A 27,633-nucleotide genomic window follows, 5' to 3' on the forward strand; every position below is an offset into this window, starting at 1 on the left:
TTCTCCATTAGCAGGATGGCATCATTCAGTGAGACTAGTCCTTCTTGCCCCTGTGAGGTAGGGTCTGTCTGCCACACAGTGGGTCCCTGGCAGAACTGGGGGAGACCTCATCCCTGCATCTGCTCCTTGGAAAGGCTGGCTGGGCAGCTCACAAGCGCCCATGTTTGGTGGAATGTGTGTGTTGGCAGATCACAACCGAAGGAGAGAGCCTGCATCCTTCCAGGTGACCTCCTTCACCACGACATTGGCTCTGCCCACACAGAGGCCTCTTCCAGCTTTGGCCTTCGGGAAGCTAACAGGAGAGGTGTGGTAGGTTGTCCTGCTTTCTGCCCACCCACCCCAGCTCATCCTAATACCCCCAGTGGTATTACCCTTGCAAGGGCTCAGAATCAGAGGACAGGCCGACCTAAACCTACTCGGGTGCAGCTTTTCAAAGTAATGAACCAGACAGGGGTGCTGACATGGTATCTGCTGCAGTTCATTTTCAACAGAGATACAAAAATTATTAAATGTATATTTTAATAAAGCCAATAGTTATTTTACTTATAGGAGCTTTAAAAGTAAGATACAAAATGTAGAGTTCCAGTTTGGAAGCGTTGTAACTAGTCACACGAGCAACGCAGCCACGCCCGGCCACACAAAGGACACACACACTCACACATGCACACACATGCGCTTTGGCGAGACCCCTCTGCCGAGCGCAGCACCTGGAATTACCAGTGTTCAGAGCAAGGCGGTGCTGAGAACACAGCACCTACAAGGAGACCACACAAACAGCTTCACACAGTCTCATAGCCCATGGAGATGCAATCACAAAATGTCTTCCTTACTTGAGAAAAACAGATTGGAAAGTGACAATTAGCAATGTTGACGTCACCTGCGCTGGAGCATCAAGGACTGACCTCTGTCCAGGATGAGGTCTTTGGGGAGGCACTATTAAAACAAGAGTACTTCAGTATAACATAACTTGAAACACAGGGTACTGTAGACACATTACTGAAGGAAATAGAATACCTTACAAGTAAAACAGCCACGGACAACTTCAACAGAGATTAGTGCACACACTGTGACAGCTAACACAGACAAGAGCCACGCAGGGTTGGCGCAAAGCACGTGCCTGAAAAGTCTATGTACAAAATAGTTCTCTGTAAACATGGTGAGGTGACTTCAGAACCCACGGTGAAAGGATCATGAGTACAGGTAGCAGTGGGATCCGCACGCAGCACAAAAGACAACACCCGAGGCCTGGAAACAGCCTGGCAACACAGTACTAAAAATTCAGATGGCTGGGCTCAGACACCCTAGGGTCCTCTATAATTAGTGTGTATACGTACATATATATATTCTTTTTGGTATTTTTAAATATAAATTTACTTATATCCATAGAAAAATGAGAACATAACTGTGTTATTACAATCTTTGCTGGAAAAGCTTATATGGAGTTAGAAAGAATAAACCATTTATTAGTAGTTAACATATATTAAAATGGTTTAATGATTTAAGAAAATATAAAAAAAATATTAATACTGTCAAACTTTCATACCAGAAAATATTATGGATTTTTCTCAATTAGACTTTTTTAAAGATGAAATATGAAAAATTTAAATAAGTTTTATATAAAGAACTTCTGTAACCTCAATTAATATACAGTGGGGTATGCCTAGTCTATATAGATATATTTATTATTTCTCAATTTAAGCACCATTCAATTCTTCTGGATCCATTCTGGCTGGAAAAATATCCCTAAATCCACAGGATGGTATCTATTTAATAGCACGTTAACTGAAAATGAGGTTTTTTTTTCAAAGAAAAAACTTTTAAATTAATTCCTATCTACATCCTAATTGGTTTGTCTTGAGCCAGCTCACAATGTTACTGCAATTTCAAGTGTCTCTCTGCAGCCCCTGACCACACCTCCACGTTCTGAGACTGTGTCGAAGCTCTGGCCACGTGTGGAAGGGCCTGAGGGCCGAAGGTGTAGCTTCATCCCGCACCGGACAGCAACCAGCTGGCTCATCTCCATGCACCATCAGGGCTGTGCCTCCAACATGTTTTATGATCCTGCTATTGTAAATCCGGTAGAGGCTGCACCCCCTGGGTGCTGCTGTGGGGTGGCAAGGGGCTGTCCACCTACAGAAAACCCAGGTGATTGCTTCTGATCACAAATATTCTATACTTTGCCCAGTTCGTATAAGCTTAAATAAAGATAGTGTTGAACAAACCTCCAGCCACTCTATTTGTTATCTTAAAATATTCAATGCATTTTAGGCAGGAGATGTTTTAACTAAAAACCTATATGAAAAATAGCTATAAAATACAGTGATTGGTGTGTGGTCATCACTCAATGTGTTAAGGAGGGGGGAGGGGAGGGTTTCAGAAGAATGGTCAGTTTTGCTCTCAGCCTTCAGGCCTGATGCCTTCCCAACACACACAGTGGGACTACAAACTTAAGAGAGCTGTGTTTCTCAAAGTGTGGCCTGTGGCCCACCTGCATCAGAATCACCAGAGGTGCTTATTAAACTCGAAGATCCCCCAGCATCTCCCTGAGGAGGGTCATAAAACTCCATCTTCAGCTGGCCCTCCGGGCGTCTGATGCCTCCAAACTTTTGAGAAGCCAGGCCTTAAAGGCTTGGAGTTGCCAACCATCCCCATCCCCAAGGATCCCTGCCTGGGACAGGGGTGCACTGGTCCTCTGGGGGGCTGGTGCCAGCTAGTCAGCCCTGGGGTGGGGACACTGGCCCCAACAGCTCTGAGCAGGCAGGCAGGCTGGTCCTGGGTCAGTACTGGGGCAAGTAGGCCGGCCTGCGCTCAGCCTTCCCGGGGAAGGCCTTGAAGCCCTTGGGCGCTGCCTTGTGTGCTGGTGGGGGTGCGGGCTGCGGCGGGGTCTGCACGTAGGTGAAGGAGGCGGCGCTGCAGTCGCTGGTGGCGGCCCACACTGGGGACTGCAGCATCTGCATGGTGTCATTCCACTGGCTGCCAGGGCTGGCGACTGCATAGAGTGGTGCACTTGGGCCAGGCAGGGTGCTGGGTAGCGGGGAAGGGTGTTGCCAGGGGGCTTTGGGTGGCCACGTTTTGGTTTTGTTATCCTGAGAGACAGAAGAGGGTTCTTAGTGGCATTTCTGGCAACTGATCATCTTTTCCCACCTCCCCAGATCTCTGGTCCTTATTCCCACTGAGGAAACAGGGTGAGAGCCCCAGCCCTCCCCACAGTTCTGGAGCAGCACGTCTAACAGAACTCGCAACATTTCAGACAGAAATGTTCTCTGTTTGCGCCATCCAGTACAGTAGCTGCTCACCGCACATGGCCAGTGCAACTGAAGAACTCCATCTTTCTTTATATTTCAGTAATTTAAATTTAAGTAGCCACATGTAGCTAATGGCTATCATGTTAGACAGCACAGCCCCGGAGCTTCCTCTACATGTGGCTCTGAGTCAGCTGAGATGGCTAATCATTTAGACAAAAATCACAGGAAGAAAGTTGTTCACCACAAAGAACCTCTCACTGAACCACAAAGAACCCCTCATTGCTTTGAGGCCCTCTTAAAACTTAAGCTTTGGAACGTTACTCATGGTCTGTACCCATAAAGCCAGCCCTCTGTGGAGAGAGCAGGGCCCACAATACCTGGTTCACGTCCTCCACTGTGGTAAGAAGAGGCGGTGAGGGCAGCGTGCTGGTCTCCTGCTCTCCACTGCTGTGCTTCCTGAAAGAACCAAGAGCTCAGTGCAGTGGTCACCTGGCTTCCCGTCCAGCTTCTCTCCAGGGGACACCCTAGCCACTCGGCTCGGGTGTCTTCAGGCACTGGTTCTAGGTGGGGAGGCCTTGGGGCCACTGCATGCAGGGGACTAAGGTGGGTCACCATGGAGTGGTGCACTCAGCAGCCCGTCACAGGGCTGGGCTGGGGCAGAGGTGGCGGGCATGAAGACTGGCACTGGCTGTTACAGCTGCTGAGTCCACCAGCTCCAGCCTTTTGTTAATTTATTCAACACGTACAGACTGTTTACCGTGCACTAGGGATAGGTGACAAAAACAAAAGGCTGTTAATTTTACTACTAACATGAAAACATTTCTGTTATTATGTTGAATGAAAAAGGCAGGCATAGCAGGCAGAGAGCCAAGTAAATCAGTCTATCAGCGCTCCTACGTGCAGACAGCAGCCTCTGCAGAGGTGGTGCTACAAGTGCCTTTCTAGACGTCTAGTCAGTCTCTCTGATTTCCTGTGCCTAAAACAGAAGTCGTCAGATCTTTCCAAGGCTCAGTCCTGCTCTTCCTACAGTCCTCCATGTCTCAGTCCATGGCACCCCCTTTCACACAGATGCTCAGGCCAAAAACTTGAGTCTCACCCTTGATTCTTCTCTCACATACCCCACTGCCAATTTCTCACCAGTTGCTCTATCATTTTGTTCAGCTTTCTGCTCATCAGAGGCCTCCCTGACTGCCATTCAGAACACAGAAAATCCACCTTTCCCCTCATTCTCTGCCCTCATACCCTACTTTATTTTTCTTCATAGCACCTAATCCAAACTGACATATTTGGGACTTTTTTATCGGCCTTCCTTCAATAGAATATCAATTTCATGAGGAAGGGGACTTTGATTTGTTTGCTGCTGTATCACCAGTGCCTGGTACATGATGGGTGCTACTGAGTAAATGAAGGTGTCCCTCCCCCGCCCAAATTCAAATGCTAAAGCCCTAACTTCCAGTACCTCAGAATGTGACTGTATTTAGAGATAAGTTGTTTAAGCAACTAATTAAGTTAAAATGAAGTCATTAGGGTGAGCTCCAACCCAATATGATTACGACACAGACGACACAGAGGGAAGACCATGTGAAGATACAGGGAAAAGACGGCCATCTGCAAGCAAAGGAGAGAGGCCTCAGAAGAAATCAACCCTGCTGACACCTTGATCTCAAGACTTCTAGCCTCCAGAACTACGAGAAAATAAATTCTTGTCGTTAAGTCCCCAGTCTGCGGTTCTTTGATATGGTTGCCCTGGCAAACAAATACAGTGTTTGTGAGAATTAAGTGAGAAAATGTACATGAACGCTTAGCCCAGGGCCTGGCACAAAGAATGCACCCTAGCTTGTATCAGCAATCACTGTCATCACCACCGTAACTGCTCTGTGCATCCTACTCTGTGTGACTCAGGTACCCTTCCGTCTTTATCTACCTGCTCCCCATTGCTTATCCAATGAAGCCTGACCCTGTGACACGAGGGCCATGCTACGTGGCCTCCCTGTCCCCTCCACAGCATGACTTCTGATGCCCTGGCGACCGTGCATGCTCTCTATTCCTGCCCATGTCCTTTAGACCACCACCTCTGGGCCTCTGCTTCCTCACACCCACAACAGTCTCTGCATTTCTTTCTAAACAAATTCTTCTCTTATTTCAGGGCCCATTTTAATTTTTGTGACTACTTTTGAAAACTTCAGATCTGAATATACTATTTATCTATTTTTTTCAACTTTGAAATACCATTCGGGGGTCATTTTATCCAGTTCCACCTTTGACAAAGAAATAGAGGGTCAGAGAGGGCCAGGCCCATGTTTGGAGTTGCAAAGCCTGTTGGAGAGTCCTAGGTTAGAACTTGGTTGTCCTGGTCCTGCTCCTCCCACGGAAAGGGCTGCCTCCTGTAAGGCACAGACCAGCATCAGCAGACCTTGTTCTCCACAATACTCCCTTGCCTGTCATACTGGTATTTTGGGCTACCCCTTGCATGAGGCTGTTCTACCAGCAAAAACTCAACCCAACTTTAAGTCACCACACAAGCTTCAGCAAGACAGTACTGGAAGAGGCCCGCTGCCTCTTTCACACACGGCTGACTGGGAGCGATGGGGCTACTGAACTTTGTAGAGGAATAGCTGTGGTTCACATTTACAGACCCCTCTGTCCTTTGGTTTAAAATTTTCTTCATACCTTCTCTGCTTGACAGCAGCAACGAGGTCAGGCCCTGAAAACATGGAGAACAAGCTGTCCCCATTGGCGGAGGATGTCTCGTCACTCGAGCTGGCCGAGTCTCCCTGAGCACCCGACCAGCCGCTGTGCAGGCCATCCCTGAAAGCCAAAGAGAGAAGCTGGTCCTGGGCTTCCTGAAGCCAGCCTGGACACCGGCTGGACAGCCCGAGGCCAGCCCCCACCCCCGCCCCAGCCCTAAAACAACAGTCTTTTCCCTGCGCTCATCTCACAACCCAAGAGTGGTCTCTTGTCTCTCTCCTTCCTCTAAAAACTCCTCAGAAGCCTGTGGTTTATAGATGAAATTCATTTTAGACCAAACAAAAAGCTGAGATGGTCTTCAGCTGTGCAGAGTTATTAACCAGGTAGCAATAAGAGATGTAAAAAAAATCAGTCCTCAGATGTCTTTATCATGAAAATCCACAGTTCTCTCAATACACTGAACTGAAAACCTTTGCTTTTTGTAGGCTACAAGGATCACATTCCATAAATGATACAGGTTTCATAGCCATGCTCATTTCAGCTAAAGACCGTGTTAAACATGCAATTACTTCACAAACACCACCAAATAAGATCCTTGTCTAGAGCAGAAGAGCCTGTCTCAAAAATCACCGATTTATACCAATGGTGTGTTCACAGGGACACAACATGCCACTTGGCATCCTACAGTCAGTCACAAAACTCTGACCCCCTGAGGGTTTGACCATGTGCCACTCTCTCACATGGGGGCCTAGAAATGAACTGCCTGATAAGGGTGCACAAAGGCCCCATGGGGAACACCCAGGTCCCAAACTCAGCTTCCCTCCCACATCCAGCACTCACCCTTCTGCAAAGAACTCTGGGAAAGGCCAGGTCCGATGGGCATCATCCATGGGTGGCCAATGGCCCCGGGGGTTGCCGGGGCGGCGACCATGTTGGACTTGCCGCTTCTGCTGCATTGCTTGGCTCACTCCTGCCACATAGCGTGCAAACTCGGGGTCTGAACCCACTGTGTTAAGACAAAGGGATAAACAAGATTTGGGGCCAAATTGGTCTCTTGTTTTCTTCCCTACCTTCTGAGGATGTCTTGGTGACACACACAGTGAAAAGTGGTGAGGGGCTACCAGGCTTGTGGCCCAGAGAGGGCTGCAGGATTTGCCCTGCAGCCTGCTGCGGTGAGATGGGGATTTCAGTACATGGGTCTGAAGATGGGGTAAGGTGTGTGCATAGGGACTGTCAGGAAGGGGTATGCCTAGGACTGGGGCAGGCTGAATGTGCACAAAGACAAAACAGAGAGAACAAAAAGGTTTGCTTTAGCCATGACTAAATTTTAAAGACAAACGTTAGTTACTTTAAAACCTCCCAGGGACTTCCCTGGCAGTCCAGTGGTTAAGACTTCGCCTTCCAAGGAAGGGGGTGCGGGTTCAATCCCTGGTCAGGGAGCTAAGATCCCACACATGCCTTGGGGCCAAAAAACCAAAACATAAAACAGAAGCAATATTGTAACAAATTCAATCAAGACTTTAAAAATGGTCCACATCAATAAAAAACAAAAAACAAAAAACTTTCCAGTGTGTGGCGCTACATACTTAACAACTAAGAAAATCAGATGATGACTTCAGCCAAGAAATAACCTGAAAGCTATAAAAGCATTAGGGTCAGATAGAGAATATCTGCCCTTCCCCCTTGGGCTCAACTCTGATCCAATATTTTCCTGGATATTGAAGGCAGACCTGCTAATTCAGTTTGAAGATAATAAGAGCGGTAACGAATAAGATAAAATTTAAAAATCCATTAAGAGGTAGATGGAAACGTATTGGACAGAACTGAGTAAGGATGTGCAGGGCAGTACAAGTAGGAGGAAAAACAGCATAGGAGAAATTCAGAGAAAGTCAAACAAAAAGATACGGTAGGAAAACATCTATAGGTCACAAACTGAATATGACTCAGCAGTGTATACTTTTTAGTTTCAAGTTGGGAAAGACACTAGGGCTCAATCCCACTCTTAGCTTTTTCTCTCAGGGAGCTGCCATGTGTGCACTGCACAAAGATGCCCACACCGGGTAGAGCAGGGGCTGTGTGTGCCTGTCCAAAAGGCGCACTCTGTTCTAGCTGCCCCTGCCTGAGAGGGTGCCTTCTGTAATTCATCCATCCAGAATGCCCTTTCTTAATTTGCAAAAAGGGCTATGTAGTCCTTATGCCCTTGGGGTGGCATCTGCAGGAAGCTACATTAAGGACTTGAAGATCAGAAAGGAACATCCAGAAGGAAAAGCCAGTAGGATTCCTAGGCTAAAGACATAAAGGCTGTTCAGGCCTCAATAGAGATCAAAGATGATAAAATTCTGCCAAACACCATTTATACTCTGGATTTAATTATAGGACTGTCAAAAAATGTACACACTGTTCATCAGCAATTGAGAAAATGTGCCATACCCACCCAGCTGGTGGTAGGCAGGTGGGCTTGCTCTTCCATAGCAGGGTGGAACTGTTTGCCCTTCCCCACATCCCCAGGGCTTCCCCACATCCACCCACCCAAGGAGAGCAAGAACAAGAGAGCGTGAGCAGCAGCATGAGGAATTCTGAGAAGACATACGAAATGCTGGGTTCATTTAGTAGGGAATCTCCTCTTCTGGTGGTTATTTATATAAGTATGTGCTACATTTACTTACAGTATTTCACAGCCCTTGTGAATGAAATATATTTTCCACTTCCATTTACCATTTGCTAAATTAGAGAAAAAAAGTAATCGATTTCTACATATTTACCTTGCATCTACCCACCTTACCAGATTCACTTACTAATTCTGGAAATTTTTTATTGAGGAGTCTTGTTTTTTTAAATTCTATTTCCAGCAAAGAGATGTGCTTTTTTTTTTTTAAAGATTGATTGATTGATTGATTGATTGATTGATTGCTATGTTGGGTCTTCGTTTCTGTGCTAGGGCTTTCTCTAGTTGCAGCAAGCGGGGGCCACTCTTCATCGAAGTGCGCGGGCCTCTCACTATCGCGGCCTCTCTTGTTGCAGAGTGCAGGCTCCAGACACGCAGGCTCAGTAGTTGTGGCTCACGGGCCTAGTTGCTCCGCGGCATGTGTAATTTTCCCAGACCAGGGCTCGAACCCGTGTCCCCTGCATTAGCAGGCAGATTCTCAACCACTGCGCCACCAGGGAAGCCCAGAGATGTGCTTTTTAATCTATTCTTTTCTAAAGTTTATACCACTTATCTCCTTTGTTTTTGTCTTGCTATATTTGCCAGAAAGTTCAAGACAAAGTTACATGCTATTGGTAGTAGCAATTGCCACCCTGTCTGGGTCTTTTTTTTTTTTTTTCCTGTCTGGGTCTTGATTTGAACTGGAATGCTTTTGTTTCACTATACAAAGTACTACTTGCTACTGGTTTTTGGTAGATAAGTCTTTCATATTCAAGACATTTCCTTCTATTTATGTTTTACTTCGAGGGGTTTACTTAAGAATTGCTGGTATCTTTTACCAAATGTCTTTATAGCATCTATTGCTGTATGAGTTTTTCTCATATTGGTTGAAATGACAGATTACTGTACAGGAGCAGAGTTCCTTATACTGACCTACCTTACACTGCTGAAGTAAACCAGATATAACTCCTTTGATACACTGCTAGATTTTCTTGCATCTATCTACACTCATAAAAAGTTTTTATGGTAAAATCATGTTGGCTTCATAACTCCCTTTCCAATCTCTTCTCCTGGAATAGAACTGGGCAGGTTTTCCACTTCCTGGTGCAATTTTGGTAATGTATGTTTTATTAGAAAAAAATCCATTTTCCATTCAGTTTTCATATATGTTGTCATCACGTCATATGTGGTAATGTCTTAAAGTTCTTTTAATCTCTCCTATACGTGTAGTTATGTCTCCTTTCTCTTTCCTAATCTTGTTTCTCTTTGCTCTCTCTTAATCAGCATTATAATAAATTGGTTTCTCTATTTTATTGGTCTTCTAAAGACCCTTCTTTTAGATTTATTTACAATGTCTATTATATTTTTCTTTTAAATTTAATTAGCTTTGGCTTTTATCCTTTTTTTTAAATTGAAGTATAGTTGATTTACAATATTATGTTAGTTTCAGGTGTACAACAACTTTTATCCTTAATTCCTCTTCCTAGTTTATTTTTGTTTTGTTTCTAAATTCTTTTTCTAATTTCCTAAGATAACTCTGGTGAATCTTCACACTGTCTAGGCCAGGAAAAGCCATATTCTATGAAAGCAGGAGGGTGCCTTACTACCTTTCACTGGTTCTAGAGTTTAGGCAAAAAAGAATCACAGAACAGGTTATGTAATCAGGAAAAAAAGCAGCCCACGAAGGGCCAGCCATTTTAGCTCCCATGAATGGGAGAGCCCAGATTGGAGCCCTCTTGAACTATGGGACTTTGAGCCATTCAAGTTCTCTTAGCCTCAATTCTGCCCTCTATAAAGTGAGAAAATTAGTTCCACTCACCTGATCAGACTCATTCTAACCACTGCTTCCTGCCTTTGCTGGAACTGCCCAGTACTTGCCATCAGACAGTGAGAAAGGGTCTTTAGACGGGGATTAAATCACTGCCTCATATAAGTAAGGATGTGGTAGATGGGCCCTATGAAGTATTTGGTGATAATATTTTAAGTTAAAACCCCAAGGTGGGGAGGTGGGGGCTCACATACCTGCAGGATCAAAAGGCAGAATCTCTCCCAACATCCCAAAGACTCCATCGCTTTGGTCACGGTTTGGCCAGGTGTTATTTCTAGGTCCCTGTGGCTTCTGTCCCAAAACCTCCGACATCATATTATCCATATAACTGCTCACCAGACCCAAGCTGTACAAGTCAGAACTGAGATCAGTTATGCCAGGCCACTGGCCAAGGGGAGACAGACCAGCTCCAATGGGCTGTGTTGGCTGCTGGGATGAGCTGTGTACCCATTTCCCAGGAGCCCGATGCTGGGGCAGGGGCTGCTGCGGTCCAACGGGTTGGAGCAGGTGTTGGTAGTACTGGACCTGGGGTTGCTGTTGCTTTGGGGACTGCTGCTGAGGTGCCAGGCCCGGCTGGGGTGTCAGAGGTGTGTGTGCCCTAGCCTGGGGAGGCCGCGGTGGAGGGGGCACTGGCAGTGACGGCTGCTGTGGCTGCATAGCTCCTGCCTTCTGCTCAGTCACCATGGCTGTGGCAGCAGAATTACGCCTTGTCACCAGTGGGGAGCCCTGATGTGACTGGCCCATGTTAAAACCCGAGAGAAAATCTATCACCTCCTGCATTTCCTGATCGGTTGGTAAGTTCATACCCTTCTCGTCCTTGCCATCATGCCCTTGCAGGAAGTTGTCATGCCTCTCCATGAGAAAACCATTGGCCATCTGATTACTGGAATTCTGAGCTGACTGTGAAGGGTCTGCAGTCCTAGGGAAATTACCAATGTTCAAAATGCTTTGTAATCTTGAATCAATATTACTGGGCATTTTGGCCTTCTCTTCTGAACACCCAGCTATGAAGATATTTTTGGAAGGGGTATTTGGAATGGAATAATTTGTGCTGCTGCTAGAGCTGGTACATGAAGCTTTCTTGGTGAACCGGGATGTCAGTTTGGAGAAGGTCTTCTGCAGGCCACCTGAAGATTTGTTTCCATTCCCAGAAGGCAAGTCAGCCTGATTTCCAAAATCACAGATCTCCCTTTGAAGCTGGATTTGTATGCAGGGTAAAGCTTGTTCCCTATTTAAAGAGAAATGCATTAAAAAAAAAGGACAAATATACAAACTGGACAATGAAATGGATCTCTTTGGTATTTAAGAAAGACTTTAAGAATAAAAAGACCTCTTTGTTTGGTATCAGGTTCATTTATTTTATAGATAAATAAACACCCAAGAGTTTTAAGAGTACATAATTTAAGCACTTACTATCTATATTTATTATAAAAAATCTACCATGTCTAACGCAGGGCTGTGAAAACTACATTAGATTTCTGGCCTGAGGATTTTAAGTGAAACCCTCTGACCGCAACACAGGAGAGCAAAAAACACAGCTAGAGTGGGATACGCAAATGGCAGAGGCCAGCTCTGTGCCTGGATGATGGGGACTGGGAGCCTGGCAGATCCAGCAGAGGGTCAACGGACAAATCCACACAGCAGAGAGGGGCGAGCGGGCAGGACCCAGGGACACTATGCAGCACTGTTGTCCTTGGAAGTATTCATAGACAGTGCCAAGAACAGACGGTTGTTACTTCCGAAGTCTTCCAAGTACTTTTTTCCAGTACTGAAAGAAAGCCCTAGAGATAGAAAGGGCATGGGTAGGAGCTGGGCAGGTTATGGCTGGTGTGCCCCTGGATAAGTCACCTCACTGATCTGGGCTCATGAATGAAGACATGGGGAGGGCCCACGGCTAGATGTTTAAGGTCTCCACTGGTTCTAAAGTTAATTCACAAAGAGATAATCTTGCAACTGTCAGCTACTTTCAGATATAAATAAATGTCATGCAAGATATAAGTAAATTTTCTAAATATTTTTCTGCTCTTAGTTCATAAGGAGAATGTGAGTTGGGTTAAAATCCTCTTGATGTACTTAACTCTGAAATGATAAAACAAATGAAGGCAAAAATGTTAACACTGGGGAATCTGGGTAAAGGGCAATTCTTTGTACTATTCTTGCAACTTTTCTGTAAGTTTGAAATTATTCCAAAAAAAAGTTGCCGAATAGTTTCCTTTCTTGCCTTATTTACTAACATACTATCAGTGACATACTCTCACATGACCCTGTAAGTGGTCACACTGTCCCTAGGTGTGGACCTGAACATGAACCAATTCAAGTGCTGGGTGGGGACACCAACCTCCCTGCCCTCCAGCGAGTGAGGTCCAGCACAGCCGTGTAGAGCACATCCACCAGACCCAGGGTCTTCTCGGGATCGAGGCTTCTCTGCAGCAGGGACATGGTAGCGGGGTCTTCTTTCAGGCACCTAGGCATGAATCGGGTTGCGTGAGTCTGGGCTGCACTTGTCCGCAAAGGTGTTTCAACAAGCAGGCCTTACACAAAAGGCCACAGCTTTTGGCACCAAATAAAAATTTGGTAATTGTAAGAACATTGAGAGGATGACAGGGCTAACACTTGTATTTGTTGCTCCACAAAAGGAGCAGGAAGCAATAGGGCTTGGGGTCTCCACAGATTTCTAACTGTCTAGAGTCTGTTTAGTAGGAAGAGAAGAGTTCGGTGGAGGGTTTGCCTTCCAAGGGCCCTAATACCCTCTCACTGTCCAACATCGGCTTCGGCCCTTATTTTCCTCTCTACCCTGCTGAGATTCTGTGCTCTGGCACAGTATGTACTCCTTTACAAACTTTTTCCATAACGTCCCACCCCTCCCTCCCGCTACAGCACTTCACACCTGTACCTAAGAAACCAAGGGTCAGTGGAGGGAAAAAATCTGTCTGCCAGCCTGGCAAACTTCAGATAAACAATAAACATGGTTTTCCCGTAAATTAATTTTTTCCCTTTCCAAGATGACTGTTTTACCTTCCCCCTCCTCAAAGCTCTGCTATCCCTACCATCTCCCATTCTTTGCTATCTCAACTCTCACTTAATTGAGAAAACACACATAAGCAGATGAGATCTATTTCAACCACCCTCACCACTAATCCCACCAGTTCACCAGTGTCTGTGCCCACACACCCTGCCTTGCCCTGCCGTCAAAGCACAAGACCTGCTCTTGCCACGGGCTGACCCTCCACCTGAGCACCACATGCGCCATACAGCCTTGCTTTTTTCCCAAGGACCTCACTCAAGTAATCACCCCATTTCTCTCCTGTGATATTCCCTTTGGCAAACAAACCAGTATCGCCAACCACCTTCTCTTAGCCCCACATCCACTCCAGATACTGCCCCACTTCTCTGCTGCCCATTTTAACAAAATCACAGTCTCCTCCTCTTCCTTACCTCTTATTCTCCTTTCATCACACTCTGACCAGGTGTTCATCCCTATAACTCCACTAAAATAGCTTTTATCAGACAACTCAGATCTTGCCAAAGTCAAGGGTCAGTTACCTGTCTCCACTTTACTCAATCTCTCAGCAACATCATGCAATGTCTCCTTCCTCCTGGATCACTGTCTTCTGCAGCCTTGGTGACCCCAACCTTGCTCAATTTTCCTCCTACCTGGCTGGCAGTTCCTTCTTGGTCTCGTCCTGCTCCTCCTTCCCCTCCCTCTGCATCGTGGCACGTTCCAGGCTTCGTCCCTTCTTCTTAGAGGACTGCACGTGGTCCTGTGGTTTTATAGACCATCCCTACAATAAAGACTCTCAAGTTGTCTTCGCCAGTCTAGACCTTTCTCCTGATCGCCACCCTCACATATCTAAATGCACCTTTGACGGCTCTCCCTGCACACCTACCAGGCAGCTCAAAGGGAGCCTGGTCAGTACAACTCTTGATCCCTCTCCTCCCGCCAAAACCACTCTGAATCCTATGACTTCCTCAGTAAGTACGCAGCACAGCTGTCTACCTACGAGTCATTGCTAGTTTTCCCCACTTCTTACATCCAGTCTATCAGCAAATCCTGCCGGCTCTTCCATGACACAATCCGAATCCAGGCACTTCCACCACCTCTCTCGTTACTGCTCTACTCCAAGACACCACCAGCACCTGCGTCTCAGGGCCAGCCTCCCATGTGGTCTCCTTTTCTCCAGTCCTGTCCCTCCAAGGCCCACCCTCCACATAGCAACAGAGCCTCCTGTAGCACAAATCAGAACACACCAATCCCCTGTGCAAAACCCTCCAGTGGCAACCTATCATGGCTGAAATAAAATCCAAACCCCTCACCACAGCTCTCTGTGACCTGGCCCTCCTGACTCTCTGGCCATACCTCTCTTTGCTGTCACCTCTCCTCACCTTGTCTCAGCTATGAGGCCTTCTCACACGCCCTGAATAAGTTGGGTTTGCCCACATCTCAGGACCTTTGCTCTTGTTGACTTTGCCTGGACTGTTCCCCACTGAGAGCTGCTTCCCACCATTCAGGTCCCCACTGCCCACCCAGGGCACCTCCACCAAAAGGCCTTTCCTGAGAGGGAGAACCAGGAAGATGCTATCTGTCTGTTCCTAGGCTCTCTAGGAGTTAAATGGTGAAATCAACACTTGCAAAGCCATCCTAAGGAGGCAGCAGCACTCCCCAACATGACTTTGGCTTGAGAAGAAATATATCTGTGAGGATGTAAGCTGGCCAGCCTCAGAAACATTGGAAAAAGCGAGCAATAAGGCAAGCTCTGGACTTCCCTGGTGGCGCAGTGGTTAAGAGTCCGCCTGCCAATGCAGGGGACACGGGTTCGAGCCCTGGTCCGGGAAGATCCCACATGCCGCAGAGCAACTAAGCCCGCGTGCCACAACTATCGAGCCTGCGCTCTAGAGCCCGTGCTCCGCAACAAGAGAAGTCACCACAATGAGAAGCCTGGGCGCACTGCAAGGAAGAGTAGCCCCTGCTCACCGCAACTAGAGAAAGCCCGCGCGCAGCAACGAAGACCCAACGCGGCCAAAAATAAATAAATAAATGAATTTATTAAAAAAAAAAAATAAGGCAAGCTCTGCCAGTGCCCAGTCAGACCCTGGGCTCCTGGGAGAGAATCTTGGCCAGTGGACCTGGCCGAGGTCCATGCACCTGATTCTCTCAGCCTGGAATCGCTGATTACCAGGACACACTTGTTCTATGTTCCCAAGCCAACTTCTACTTGTGATCTGGCTGGTCACATGTTTGCCCACTAGATGAGCATTTTTTGGTCATGCAGAAAGGAGTTCCTGGTGATAACAATAATTTCTCTTTCTAAAAATCAACAAATTGGCATTTTTATTTTATTCATCAGTCTTGAGAGTTGATCAATAAAACCCCCTGAAGAGACTAAATCCATTCTGTTGACAAATCACCCAGACTGGCTTAAAACCTTCTACCTGTTCTTAGATAAAATCCAAGTCCCTCAGGGACCCTGTAAGTCCTGGCTTCTATGAATCCCCGTCTTCAACACCACCTAGCATAATTCCAGCCATGCCAGCTCACTCCTCAGGCCTTTGCATTTGCTGTTCCTTCTGCCTGGGATGCTTTCCCCATCTGCTCTCTGCATGGCAGGATCCTCTCAAATCACATCCTTAAAGAGACCCTTCATGACTGACCTCCTCATCCAAAATAGCCTCCTCCTGCCATCTTTACCTATTAATCTCTATCAGATGATGTCACTCTACTCTTATTCCTTATTCATACGCTTGCCAGTGCTTGCAGTTAACTCCTATGCTTATTAGCTGTCCCCTCCCCAACCCCATGCCATAACAAAGCCAGCTCTATTAGGGGCAGGGACCCTGTCTGTCTTGCTCATGATTAAATTCCCAGAGCCTAGAACAGTGTCTGTCACATATTAGGTACTCAGTAAATATTTGTTGAAAGAAAGAATGGGTGAATAACTTAAATATGACAAGTTAAAAAAATCTAAGTAAGGTTTTACTTTCTTTGGGAAAAAAAAATGTATCTGGCAGCTAGACACTTCATTTTATTAAAAGCAAAGCATATAATAAATTCTTGACTAGTTTTGCTAATAATTTCATTTTTTCCAAAGGTGGAATAAAGCAATCACTTCTTTTTGAGTTCTTCTCAACAAGCACATATTCTGTAACTTGAAACAAAAACATAAAACTTTGCATTTTTACCAAAAGTAGCCAGCAGAGGGAGCCTCTCCAAGTAATTGCAGTCTATGAGGTCTTTCAAGGAGGTGCAATGAATGACAAAGGAAATCAATCATACAGGGAGAGTTGTGGAAGTAAACTGCAGGGTTAACCATTTTAGTACTAGCTGTTTATATTCACCCAATTATCCAAGAGTTGAAAATGTTTTCTTTAACATGAGAATCCTGGTTAAGTTTAATATTTTTCAATAAGAACCTGAATTAGAAAACAAATTAAGAATTCAGGAACACAAAAATCTTACAAAAAAGTGAGCTTTTAATCTACTGCTTGGGGAATTCCCTGGCAGTCAGTGGTTAGAACTCCACGCTCTCACTACCAAGGGCCTGGCCTGGGAACTAAGATCTCACAAGGCGCATGGTGCAGCCAAAAAAAACAAAAAACAAAAAAAAACCCACACAACTACTGTTTGACAGGAATGAAGATATGTATATAAATTAACATTATGCATTATGCCATATTAATAATCAAATTTAGAAATTTGGGGAAGAAACTCATAAAAGGGAGATTTGGGGACATGAAGTAAACTGCCAACCCTTACTTGATATATATCAACAAATTCTAAAACTTTCGGCAGAATCTCCACTGGACCCCTCCTCACATTTCAAGAAGAAACGATTTAAATACAATTCGAATGTATTACCCAGCTACCACTTTAGTCCACATGGGCACCAATAGTGCCACTGTTCCTCACTAACTCTATCTCTTCCTACCTAAATGCTTTACACATTTTCTATATAGTTAAATATTCATTCTGATCATAATTTTAATAGCAAAAGTCTTCCAATATAGGCTTAATTTTTCTTGTTTACTAGTAAAGCTGTGATGCCGATCCTTCAGCTGAATCTGTGTGCACATCACATGGATAAATCCCTAGAGGTGGAACTGCTGAGGTCACTGCCCTTATTTTAGGCATCTGACAAATGAAACTGCCCTCCAGAAAGGCTGTGTGATTTATTCAACAACATCTGTGCCTGTTTTTGTACAGCTTGGCCCAAATCTAGTACTGTTATTCTAAAACAATTCAACTATATGATGGGCAAAATGACACTGTATTGTTTTTCTACTTTGCCTTCCTTTCTTTGGTAGGTGAGGTTACACATGTTCTTCATCTCTTTGTTGACCATGTCTCTTCTGATTTACCTGTCCATGTGCCTTGCCCATTTCTTACTGATCTGTAGGAGTTTTTGTTTGAACAGATCAAGAAGAATACTTTATTATAAGTTTACAAATATAATCAAATAATTAAAAATAAGAACAGCTCAGTCTGCCTCCAGATTTGCAGTGACACTGGGTGTGTACTGACATGAGCTCCAGATCAGCAGGGTTGTTGCTGGAAGGAGAAGAAATGGAAGAAGAGAAGAAATTCTATGTTCTGTACTCAGCTTTCAAGAAATGCTGGGTGACTTAGAGAAAATGATATATATTCTGTTCAAAAGCTGTGGACTCAGTAACACAAAAAGATAATATTGCTCATTATGACCCATGAGTATGTAACATTTTAGATGCATTACTGGTCAATAAGACTATTTTTCAGACATCTTGGCTTCCTTATCGTGTACCGATAATCATGACACAGGCATTAACATACCTCCACTGACCACAAACCCGCACAAGTAGTAAGACCTGTTGTGTGAGCTAGCGTAGGGTTTGTCCAAAACAATGCAATCTTTCCAAAGATGTGCAAACATCAATCAGAGCTTAGGCTTGTGTTAATGTAAGAGTCACGTTACCATGTGGATGGGACTTGAACCACAATTCTGGAGCCTTCTAAACTGATTTGCGGGGCATAGGCTTCTTTATTTTCAATCTGCGCCGTATCAACTACCACCTAACAGAGAAACAAAAACAAAAATCAGCTTTCAGAGAGGAAAACGGATCATAAACAAATCAAATGCATGAGCCTATCAATGCTGAGTGACTCTGGTAAGAACTATTCCCCAGCAAGACAGATACGCAGAGGCCAGTCAGGAGCCCCACGGAGACAAAAGCAAGTAATAAAGATGACTGAAAACAGTAATACTTCAATAAACAGAAACACATTCGAGGTGCAGGAGGTAGCGAACTCTGCAATCACTTTCAGTACTTCTTCCAAATTGTAAATATGTTAATTAGGAATTACTTTGTTTCTTTTGTTTCATTCCTAAGTATTTTTTCACTTTATGCACTTGAAAGAAGTAAAAATGTCATTAAAAATCAAACCAATGCTTTAGAAAAGCCTATCCGTAATGACTGAATCCAAGCCAGAAGTGGACGAAGCTTTTTGTAAAGACCATTTTATCCTCAACCATCAATAAAAACAAAATTACTTCACGAAAAATGAAGAACCAACCCTTTTCTCAATGATTTCCTCTTATTTGGAGAAGAGTCTGTATTTTTTTTTTTCCATATTTTTTGGTCATGCCGTGCAGCTTGCGGGGCCTCAGTTCCCTGACTAGGGACTGAATCCAGGCCACAGCAGTGAAAGCACGGAGTCCTAACCACTAGACAACCAGGGAACTCCCTGGAGGAGTCTTTAATACTACACAGATGATACAGTATGCTTTGTAATTTAAAGAGTCTGACAAAGTGATGAATATATTTTCAAATAACTAAAAGAATTTTAAGAAAATAATCATAAAACACTTTAAAACCAAATCTTTAACATTTCAGAAAAGGCAAAGTCATGCAGAGCTGCTTATTAGGATTCCAAATTCAGCCTCTAATGGAGTTGATTTCCATGGCTGCAAAGAGAGTTCTCACAGCTGGTCTGCAATGTCCTTTGGAAAAGACTTCCTGTCCAAGTAATAGCCATTGTTGGAACAGGCAGGTGTTTCCTCTCTCCTCCCATCCCCAGAACAATAATCTAAAGGTTCTTTATCAGTCACAAACAAAGGTGCCCTGGGATCAAGGCAGAGGGAATTAGGAAGTTTTTGCTCTCTGAATAACATGGGACTTTTTTTTAAACGATGTTTTCTCAAAATAGCCTTTGGGGGACTTCCCTGGTGGTCCAGTGGTTAAGACTCTGTGCTCCCAATGCAGGGGGCCTGGGTTCAATCTCTGGTCAGGGAACTAGATCCCACATGCATGCTGCAACTAAGAGTCTGCATGTCGCAACTAAGGATCCCGCATGTGACAACTAAGATCTGGCACAGCCAAATAAATAAATAAATAAATATTTTAAAAACTAAGCTAAAATCTTTAAAAAAAAAAAAAAAAAAAAGCCGGGGCTTCCCTCGTGGCGCAGTGGTTGAGAATCTGCCTGCCAATGCAGGGGACACGGGTTCGAGCCCTGGTCTGGGAAGATCCCACATGCCGTGGAGCAACTAGGCCTGTGAGCCACAATTACTGAGCCTGCGTGTCTGGAGCCTGTGCTCCGCAACAAGAGAGGCCGCGATAATGAGAGGCCCGCACACCGCGATGAGGAGTGGCCCCCGCTCACCGCAACTAGAGAAAGCCCTGGCACAGAAACGAAGACCCAACAAAGCTAAAAATAAATAAATAAATTTAAAAAAAAGAAAAAAAAGAAAGAGAGTCTTAGCTACAAAGAAAACAGGGTTTGAATAATTTAAAAAAAAAGCCTTTGGGTCCTCCTGCCTTATTTTACACACTCCTTTCTGGAGAGCTTATTGCCATGGTTCTCCTAGTTTCAGCTAAAATGGTCTTTGGGAATATGGATCAATCTACTAAAAAGGCAGTGGGCTCCTCCATACTTCAGCAGGGGGTCTCCAGTTTAGTCTTTTTCTTAGGGGTTCCTATACTAAGGAACAGATCTTAAGGGAAACGTAACTCACCACTGTGGACAGGCCCCCACCTGGCCCTCTACAAGGCAGTACCACCCTGAGCTGGGCCACCTGAGCACGCACTCACACCAAACAAAAGGACTGCATCCTCCCAACAGCTCCTTTTATGAATAAAGTAGGAATTAAAGAAACAGTTCTTTAATTTTCTAAATCTCTAACTAGCTTCCTTTAATCTCTGAAATGCTATAACTCTCCAAAAAGCAGTCATTTAATTCTAGAAAGTGGGATAAGAACATAAGGTATACGGGTCAAAGGTACCTAACAAAAACCTAGATGTTGATTTCCTGACTCCACCCAACTTTGGCAAAAGTTATTCTTCTCATGAGAGGTGAAAAGACCAAACTTACCTGAGTTGATGTTGTTATTTTATTGCATAAACAGAGAACTGGTATACAAAGTGACTGGATGGGGGCACTACTTATACCATTGCAGGAGGTGATATTTGAGCTGACATCAGGAAAATGAGAACGAGTGAGTCACATGAAGATCTGAGAGGAGTATTCTCAGGAAAAAGGAGCATCAGGGGCAAAGGCCTGAGACAGGAAGAAGCTTCGTGTGTTTGAGCAACAGAAAGACATCCACTGTGGCTCCAGAGTAGTCAGCCCAGGTGAAGGGTCCTATCAAATCGTTACTAATGTAGTGGTTTCCTTAAAATCAGGAAAGCCTGAGACATCATTTTGCAACTAGGTCCCCTGCTAATACATATTATCAATCTATTAAAGAAAAAAAAAGACTTTTTAATGCTGTTCTTCCTTTACCTTTTCTATCTGGTCTAAAACCTGCAGCAAGCAAAGCACTTTTTAAATTCTCCAATGTTTTCGCACATGCGCCCACACCACATCCTCACGTGCCTGAAACGTCCTTCTCTATTCTCTCCCCCATCCATCACACGTGCTCACTCACCAGTCCAGCTTGGCCAAACAGCAGCTGCACGGCGGTCTTGCAGGCACCCCGCCACGTGGATGGGCACACCTGGTTCAGGACTTCAGTCACAGGAAAATCGTCCCTGGGTGTGATTCCATTATAGCAGCCTGCCTCCTTGATCAGCTGTAACATTGTATGCTACAGATTGATAAAAAGAGAGTTCGCACCTCAAAATAAAGCCATACCAGGTTCTAAGACTTGTAGAAATGCATTTACAGGTACAAAATAGTCCTCAAGAGAAGACCATTTTACATACTCCCATATCATGTCATTTTAATTTCTTAAGTAATTATCGTTAATTACCTTCAAAGATTTTCTCAACCCTGTAGCGTGACCGGCTAGATATGAATACACGTGCGTTAATATACATATGTGATTTCTATTCTAGCACAAAATATAGCATCATTTAGCAATGTGCTAATGCAAACTGGCTGAGGAATTTTGAAATTCTGAATCCCTCTGAATAAGGAAACAAAATCATCTGGTAAAAGTAAATACCAATGAAAACCTCATCTTTATTTTGGATGAACAAGTGGTCAGGTATGCAGACTCTGGAAACAGACTGTATAAGCTCCAATTCCAGTCTACAACTTTCTAGCTGTGTGGCCTTGGACCTTAGTTCCTCTATCTGTCAAATGGGGAAAAGGGCAGTACCCACTTTGTGGGTGAGCATTAACTGAGACAATGCATGGGAAGCATTTGACACAATGCCTGGCACACATGATGCTCTGCAAATGGTCCTAATTACTTCAGTATTATGACAAGATTTCTCCTCTTATTTAATTTATGAAAGTCCACTGAAACATTAATCATGAACAGCATTTTATAGCGTACTTTCAAAACCCTGTATTTTACACATTTTAAACAAAATTATGAATAAAACTAATTTGGCAAATGTCTCATTAAAAAAGTCACCCTAGGAGCTTCTGATTTGGTGAACACATGGAGGTGCTGGAACAGCGGTGCCTGGAGAGAACATGGAACCTCCAAGCCCCTTCCCCATGCCTTGCCCTAGGCATCTCTTCCATCTGGCTGTTCCTGAGTTACGTCCTCTCATAATAAACTGGTGATCCGGAACTCTCCCAACAAGTTGGGGTTCACAGCATCAGTGTGCTCAGATCAAGATACTGTAAGGAGAGTATGCTGTGGCAGACGTAGCACATTACTGAAGAAGTTCATTTATGGCCGTATAACTATAAAATGGTCACAGTCACTGCCTTAAATGCCAAAGTTTCCTTGGACCCTCTCCACACACTTCCTGGATCCGCCAGCCTCTCTTCTGGCTCCAGCGACCATCTGCCTCTGAGGACCCTGGCCCTGATCCCACTTCGGGGCTCCAGACCCATACATCCAACTGCCTGCTGAACAGCTCCACTTGGACATTTCAAAAGCAACCTTAAAATCACGTCCAAAAATATATTTTATGACGACTATCCCCGAGCCTCAATAAACAGCACCAAAGCAGCTGTCCAAGCCAGAAACGTGGGCCTCATCTCCTTTCCCCTCCCTCTCACAGCCAATTAATCGCTGAGTCCTGCTTGTTATAACTTCTAGATCGCTCTTGGATGCGTCCACTCGCCTCCCATTATCACTGGATGGGGCTACGGCCAAAACCCTTCAGTGCTGCTCCCCTCCCAGCCGCAGGCCATCCTGAAGTCAGGGGGATCTTTCCGAAATGCAAACCTCATTACACGACCTGTCTTGGTGGGATGTCAGCCACCTGGGGATGGAGTCCAGCCCTCACACTGGGGGCTTTCTGGACTCTCTGGGCTGCTTTTCCAGCCTTGGCTCCTACCATGTCTCCCCTTGTTCTAGACGGTGGCCCTCAGGTCTGACTACATATTAGAATCCCCTGGACAACTTTTACAAAATACCAGAGCCCAAGCCTTACTTCAGGACAATTAAGTCCGAATCTCATTAGTGACTGTCCTGGACGGCCAAGGGGCCCCCAGCTACAGCTCTAAGGAAGATCTTCAGCTCTTGGGATGGGCTCTCACTTCCTGGCCATCTCACAGCCTCAGCCCCACCCCCATACTTATTATTCAGGTCTTTCTCTGCTTAAAGTCCTCTTCTCAAGAGTCACATCTCTTAATCCTCCAGGTGAGGCCCCCTCGTTCTGTGTTCCTATCACAACCTAGTCGGCTGTCAAATCTCCTAGCCTGGCACTAATGGATGCTCAATAAAGACCTACCAAATGGAGAGAAAAAAAAAAAAAAGTCACCCTAGTCTGCTTTTAGACACCAGTTTACTGAGGAAGGTCAATGCCTCCCGTCTTCACTTAAGTTTTGCTTTTTAGTCTAGATTCTTTACAAGCCCTCAGGTTTCCTTAAGAACTCTATTTTCAAGTTCACACCCAGGTTGCTGGAACCCCAAGGAAAGCTACCGTCTTAAGTTTCAGATTGTCGGCGGCCGACTCGTTGAAGGAGACACCCTTCAGGAAGTTCGATCCTATCTGCACAGGGACGGTGGGAAGCTCACACTGCATGGGCTGCGGCGGGGTCTGCCTCCGCCCTGTCTGCTGTGCTTCTGCCTCGCTGCAGCAGCCCTGGAAAAGGGTTGGATGGGAGAGGAGAGGTGACCCACAGCTCACCTCTCAAGACATCTGCCTCATGTGGATGGCATGAATGCCACACCACAGCTCCCAGGAGCTACCAGAAAGAAAAGCGTACCTGCAAACTGGCTTCAATCGCCTTTGGATTCAGGTGGAAACCGGCTTTCATTGCATATTCACAGTGACCTAAGCTTTCCAGAGCTATTTTATATGCCTGCAAAGAAATTGTTTTCAAGAATCAAGATTACATAGATTATAAACTGACTAGGTTCAATGAAAACAGAAATTTAAAATTTCTATAGTTATTAAAAGACATGAAGCAAACTACCATCTTATTACTCTTTCCAATTGGTTCAGCATCACGACTTTAACTCCCTCCCTTGTTTTCATCCCTTAGATATTAATGTGCCAGTTCTGAAAAACGTACTTGCAGAGCACTGTCAATCTTTATGTTCAGTTCTTTTAGCTGGTGCTCAGGAATTGCTGCACTTTGAGAACAGAAGAGCTGTTGAACTTCAATTCCTGCCAGGCGGCCATCACAGCCTCTTTCTCTTAGTCTAGATGTTGCCTGCAACAGAAATGGTGACTGGTAGGTAAAAGAGGATGTTACAGATACTAGCAAAATTAAAAAACCAGAAAACAACAATAGTAAAGCAAGAAACTGTCTAAGAATTAGATATAAACCAGACATTCCGGATCGTCTGTATTACGAAGTGAGCAAGCAGTCAGAAGTTCTGAAAGATTGAATCAAGCACTGAAGAGAAAGCAAACCTGACAATAGAACTACCTTATTTAAGAAACCCCTGGGAATTCCCTGGCGGTCCAGTGGTTAGGACTCTGCACTCTCACTGCTGAGGGCCTGGATTCAATCCCTGGTCAGGGAACTAAGATCCCACAAACCACGCGGTATGCCCAAAAAAAAGAAATCCTGGAAAAAAGACTTACCTACCTGTTATTTAGTTTATATCTATATTACATATAAATTACACACACATTAAAAATATTCACATTTTAAATTTCCCTGCTTTAAAAAGACAGATACCCTAGTATATTGGCCCTTGGAGTTTCCAGAATTAAACAATATATATATGGTTGGGTGGTCCTATACACCAAAGTAAAAAACCTCACCAATAGGAAAAGAATAGGAAAAAAACATACACTGTAACATGAAAGGAAAAACAGAACTTTTGAAATCTGCACAGAAAAATGAAATACTTATTGTTTAGTCACTAAATATGTTTATGAAGAGTACATAAGAAAAACAAGAAGAAATTTATCTGTGTCTTGTGATGAAATGTTATCTATACATATGGGTCAGGACTAGAGAATACAGAAAAATATATATTTGATTTACTAGATGGAAGGAAGGATTCAGGATGAACTGTCTTTCCATTTTTCAATGTCTATTTTTATGGCAATAACATTTGTGCAACAAATAACATTTTTTTTAAATTTTTAATTTATTATTTATTTATTATTTTTTTTATTTTTGGCTGTGTTGGGTCTTCGTTTCTGTGTGAGGGCTTTCTCCAGTTGCGGCGAGTGGGGGCCGCTCCTCATCGCGGTGCGCGGGGCCTCTCACTATCGCGGCCTCTCTTGTTGCAGAGCAGAGGCTCCAGACGCTCAGGCTCAGTAGTTGTGGCTCACGGGGCCCATTTGCTCCGCGGCATGTGGGACCTTCCCAGACCAGGGCTCGAACCCGTGTCCCCTGCATTGGCAGGCAGATTCTCAACCACTGCGCCACCAGGGAAGCCCCCCAAATAACATTTTTTAACAGTTAATTTTTGTTCTTCTAGGCCAAGGCAGGAGTTGTAATATTTACCAAAATTGCAGGACTAAAGGAAATTAACTAGCAGCTATAATGCCATACATTTCCAAAGCTCCACAAATTCTGTATGAATACCAACCATTCCCTGAACCCTAACAGTCTCACAGTTTAAAACCATTTGACTCTCTTTCTAGAACTCTTCCATTTAGTCAAATATGTAGCCCACAAGGTCTTATGTTAGATGTCTCTGGATAGACAGTGGAGCACAAAACCTGGTCCCTACCATCTTGGAGCTGACAGCTTCATGCGTCGAAAAGGCAAACAAATAAAACATTTAAAAAATATAAAATGGAGAAAAACATCCCAAGGGAAACAGAGAACTGTAACAGGGAGTGCCCGAGAAACTGAGAGATCATCATTTAGGCTGAGTTTGAGGCAGAGGAGGCAGTCAACAGAAGTGTGGGGTGGGGGTAGGACAGGCAGAGATGTCAGCAAAGGAACTAGAACCCAGTGAGCAGGGGAGAGTGGCCACAGATGAGGCTGTTGAGGAGGCAGGGGCCAGACTATGTGGGACTAGGCAGGTCATGGGGATGGGTCCACACTTTACCCTAAGGAAATGGAGAGACATGAAGGACGGCAAGACAGAAAGGGGAGAAGCAAGCCCAGCCACTGAAGCTGTCAGGGGAGAGTAATGATTCCCTGAACTAGGTTAGTGATAGTGGACACAGAAAGAAAGGGCCAGATTTGCAGTCATATTTTGGAGGTAGGATCTGCAGGGCTTTCTTATGGATTGGATGTAGATGTGACAGAAAAACTGGAGGATAAATCTCAGGTTCCTTGCACAAAGGACCCAGTGTGGGATGGCACTACATGCTAGCACAGGGAAGACTTGAGGAGGAACAGCGTGTGCAGAAAGGCTAAGGGCTGAGCCGTCTGAAGACCTGAGGAGGGCAGCAGCTGAATATAGGGGCCTGAGCCCACGGGGGAAGCGAACCGGGCACACACATTTGTGTGCTTGTGGCCCCAGCCCACAAGCAGTTTTTAAAGTTCCAAGACTAGATGAAGACCCTCTAGGGGAGAGGGCACGTAGAACTCAGCCTTGAGAAACTCATATTCATAAGTTATGTTGAAGAGAAGCTAACAAAGCGGCTGGAGAGGCTAGCCCAAGAGCTAAGAGGGTACCTAAGAACACCTGGTTCTCCACAAGGAGAGAGGATTTCCAGGGCTCATGTCGCTGTGAGCTGCTGAATGGAGTCATTGGGATCCTTGCATTTCTGCCAATTATTTTTGGCAACATGGAAGGCACCAGTGACCTTGACAAGACAAGGCACGTTCTTGTGTAGGAGTGGAAGCCAGATTTTAGTGAACTGAATGATACCGTTTATATAAAGTTTCATATTGTGCAAAACAATATATTTATGGATACATACATATAGAATAAAAATACAAAAATATGCATAGGAATCACAAACTCCAAAATCAAAAGAGGTTATCTCTAGAGAGAAAGGAATATGAATAAGATAGTGGAGAAGTACAAAGGGAACTCAAGTGCATTTGTAATAATATTTTCCTGTTAAAAATAAAAGGTATGAGGGCTTCCCTGGTGGCGCAGTGGTTAAGAATCTGCCTGCCAATGCAGGGGACACGGGTTCGAGCCCTGGTCCGGGAAGATCCCACATGCCACGGAGCAACCAAACCCGTGCACCACAACTACTGAGCCTGCGCTCTAGAGCCTGCGAGCCACAACTACTGAGCCTGCGAGCCACAACTACTGAAGCCCGCGCACCTAGAGCCCGTGCTCTGCAACAAGAGAAGCCCCCGCACCGCAAGGAAGAGTAGCCCCAGCTCGCTGCAACTAGAGAAAGCCCACGCGCAGCAACCAAGACCCAACGCAGCCAAAAATAATAAATAAATAAAATAAATAAATTTATTAAAAAATAAAAAATAAAATGCCAACAAGAAATGTGTCATCGCCTACTACATCCCCACCTAG

The 27,633-nt window shown here is 44.8% G+C and overlaps 1 protein-coding gene across 4 annotated transcripts in view; it reads right to left on the reverse strand.

Annotated features, from left to right (window-relative positions):
- Positions 1-502: 502 nt before the first annotated feature.
- GARRE1 (granule associated Rac and RHOG effector 1) overlaps positions 503-27,633 on the reverse strand; it is a 77,424-nt gene continuing 50,293 nt past the window's right edge. For 3 of the 4 annotated variants that reach the window (XM_036833074.1, XM_036833076.1, XM_036833075.1), the window contains exons 4-14: positions 24,300-24,440; positions 23,991-24,086; positions 23,705-23,866; positions 21,301-21,459; positions 18,349-18,446; positions 12,744-12,869; positions 10,600-11,633; positions 6,774-6,939; positions 5,916-6,053; positions 3,623-3,701; positions 503-3,086 (exon numbers count right to left, since the gene is read on the reverse strand). In XM_036833074.1, the coding sequence (XP_036688969.1) occupies positions 2,778-3,086; positions 3,623-3,701; positions 5,916-6,053; positions 6,774-6,939; positions 10,600-11,633; positions 12,744-12,869; positions 18,349-18,446; positions 21,301-21,459; positions 23,705-23,866; positions 23,991-24,086; positions 24,300-24,440 (2,508 nt within the window). In that variant the 3' untranslated portion in view covers positions 503-2,777. The remainder of the gene's footprint in view (positions 3,087-3,622; positions 3,702-5,915; positions 6,054-6,773; positions 6,940-10,599; positions 11,634-12,743; positions 12,870-18,348; positions 18,447-21,300; positions 21,460-23,704; positions 23,867-23,990; positions 24,087-24,299; positions 24,441-27,633) is intronic. The other variant, XM_036833077.1, reaches the window with a different exon arrangement.

The sequence above is a fragment of the Balaenoptera musculus genome, chromosome 19 (assembly GCF_009873245.2).
Source record: "Balaenoptera musculus isolate JJ_BM4_2016_0621 chromosome 19, mBalMus1.pri.v3, whole genome shotgun sequence".
In the NCBI taxonomy this organism is placed as follows: domain Eukaryota; kingdom Metazoa; phylum Chordata; class Mammalia; order Artiodactyla; family Balaenopteridae; genus Balaenoptera; species Balaenoptera musculus.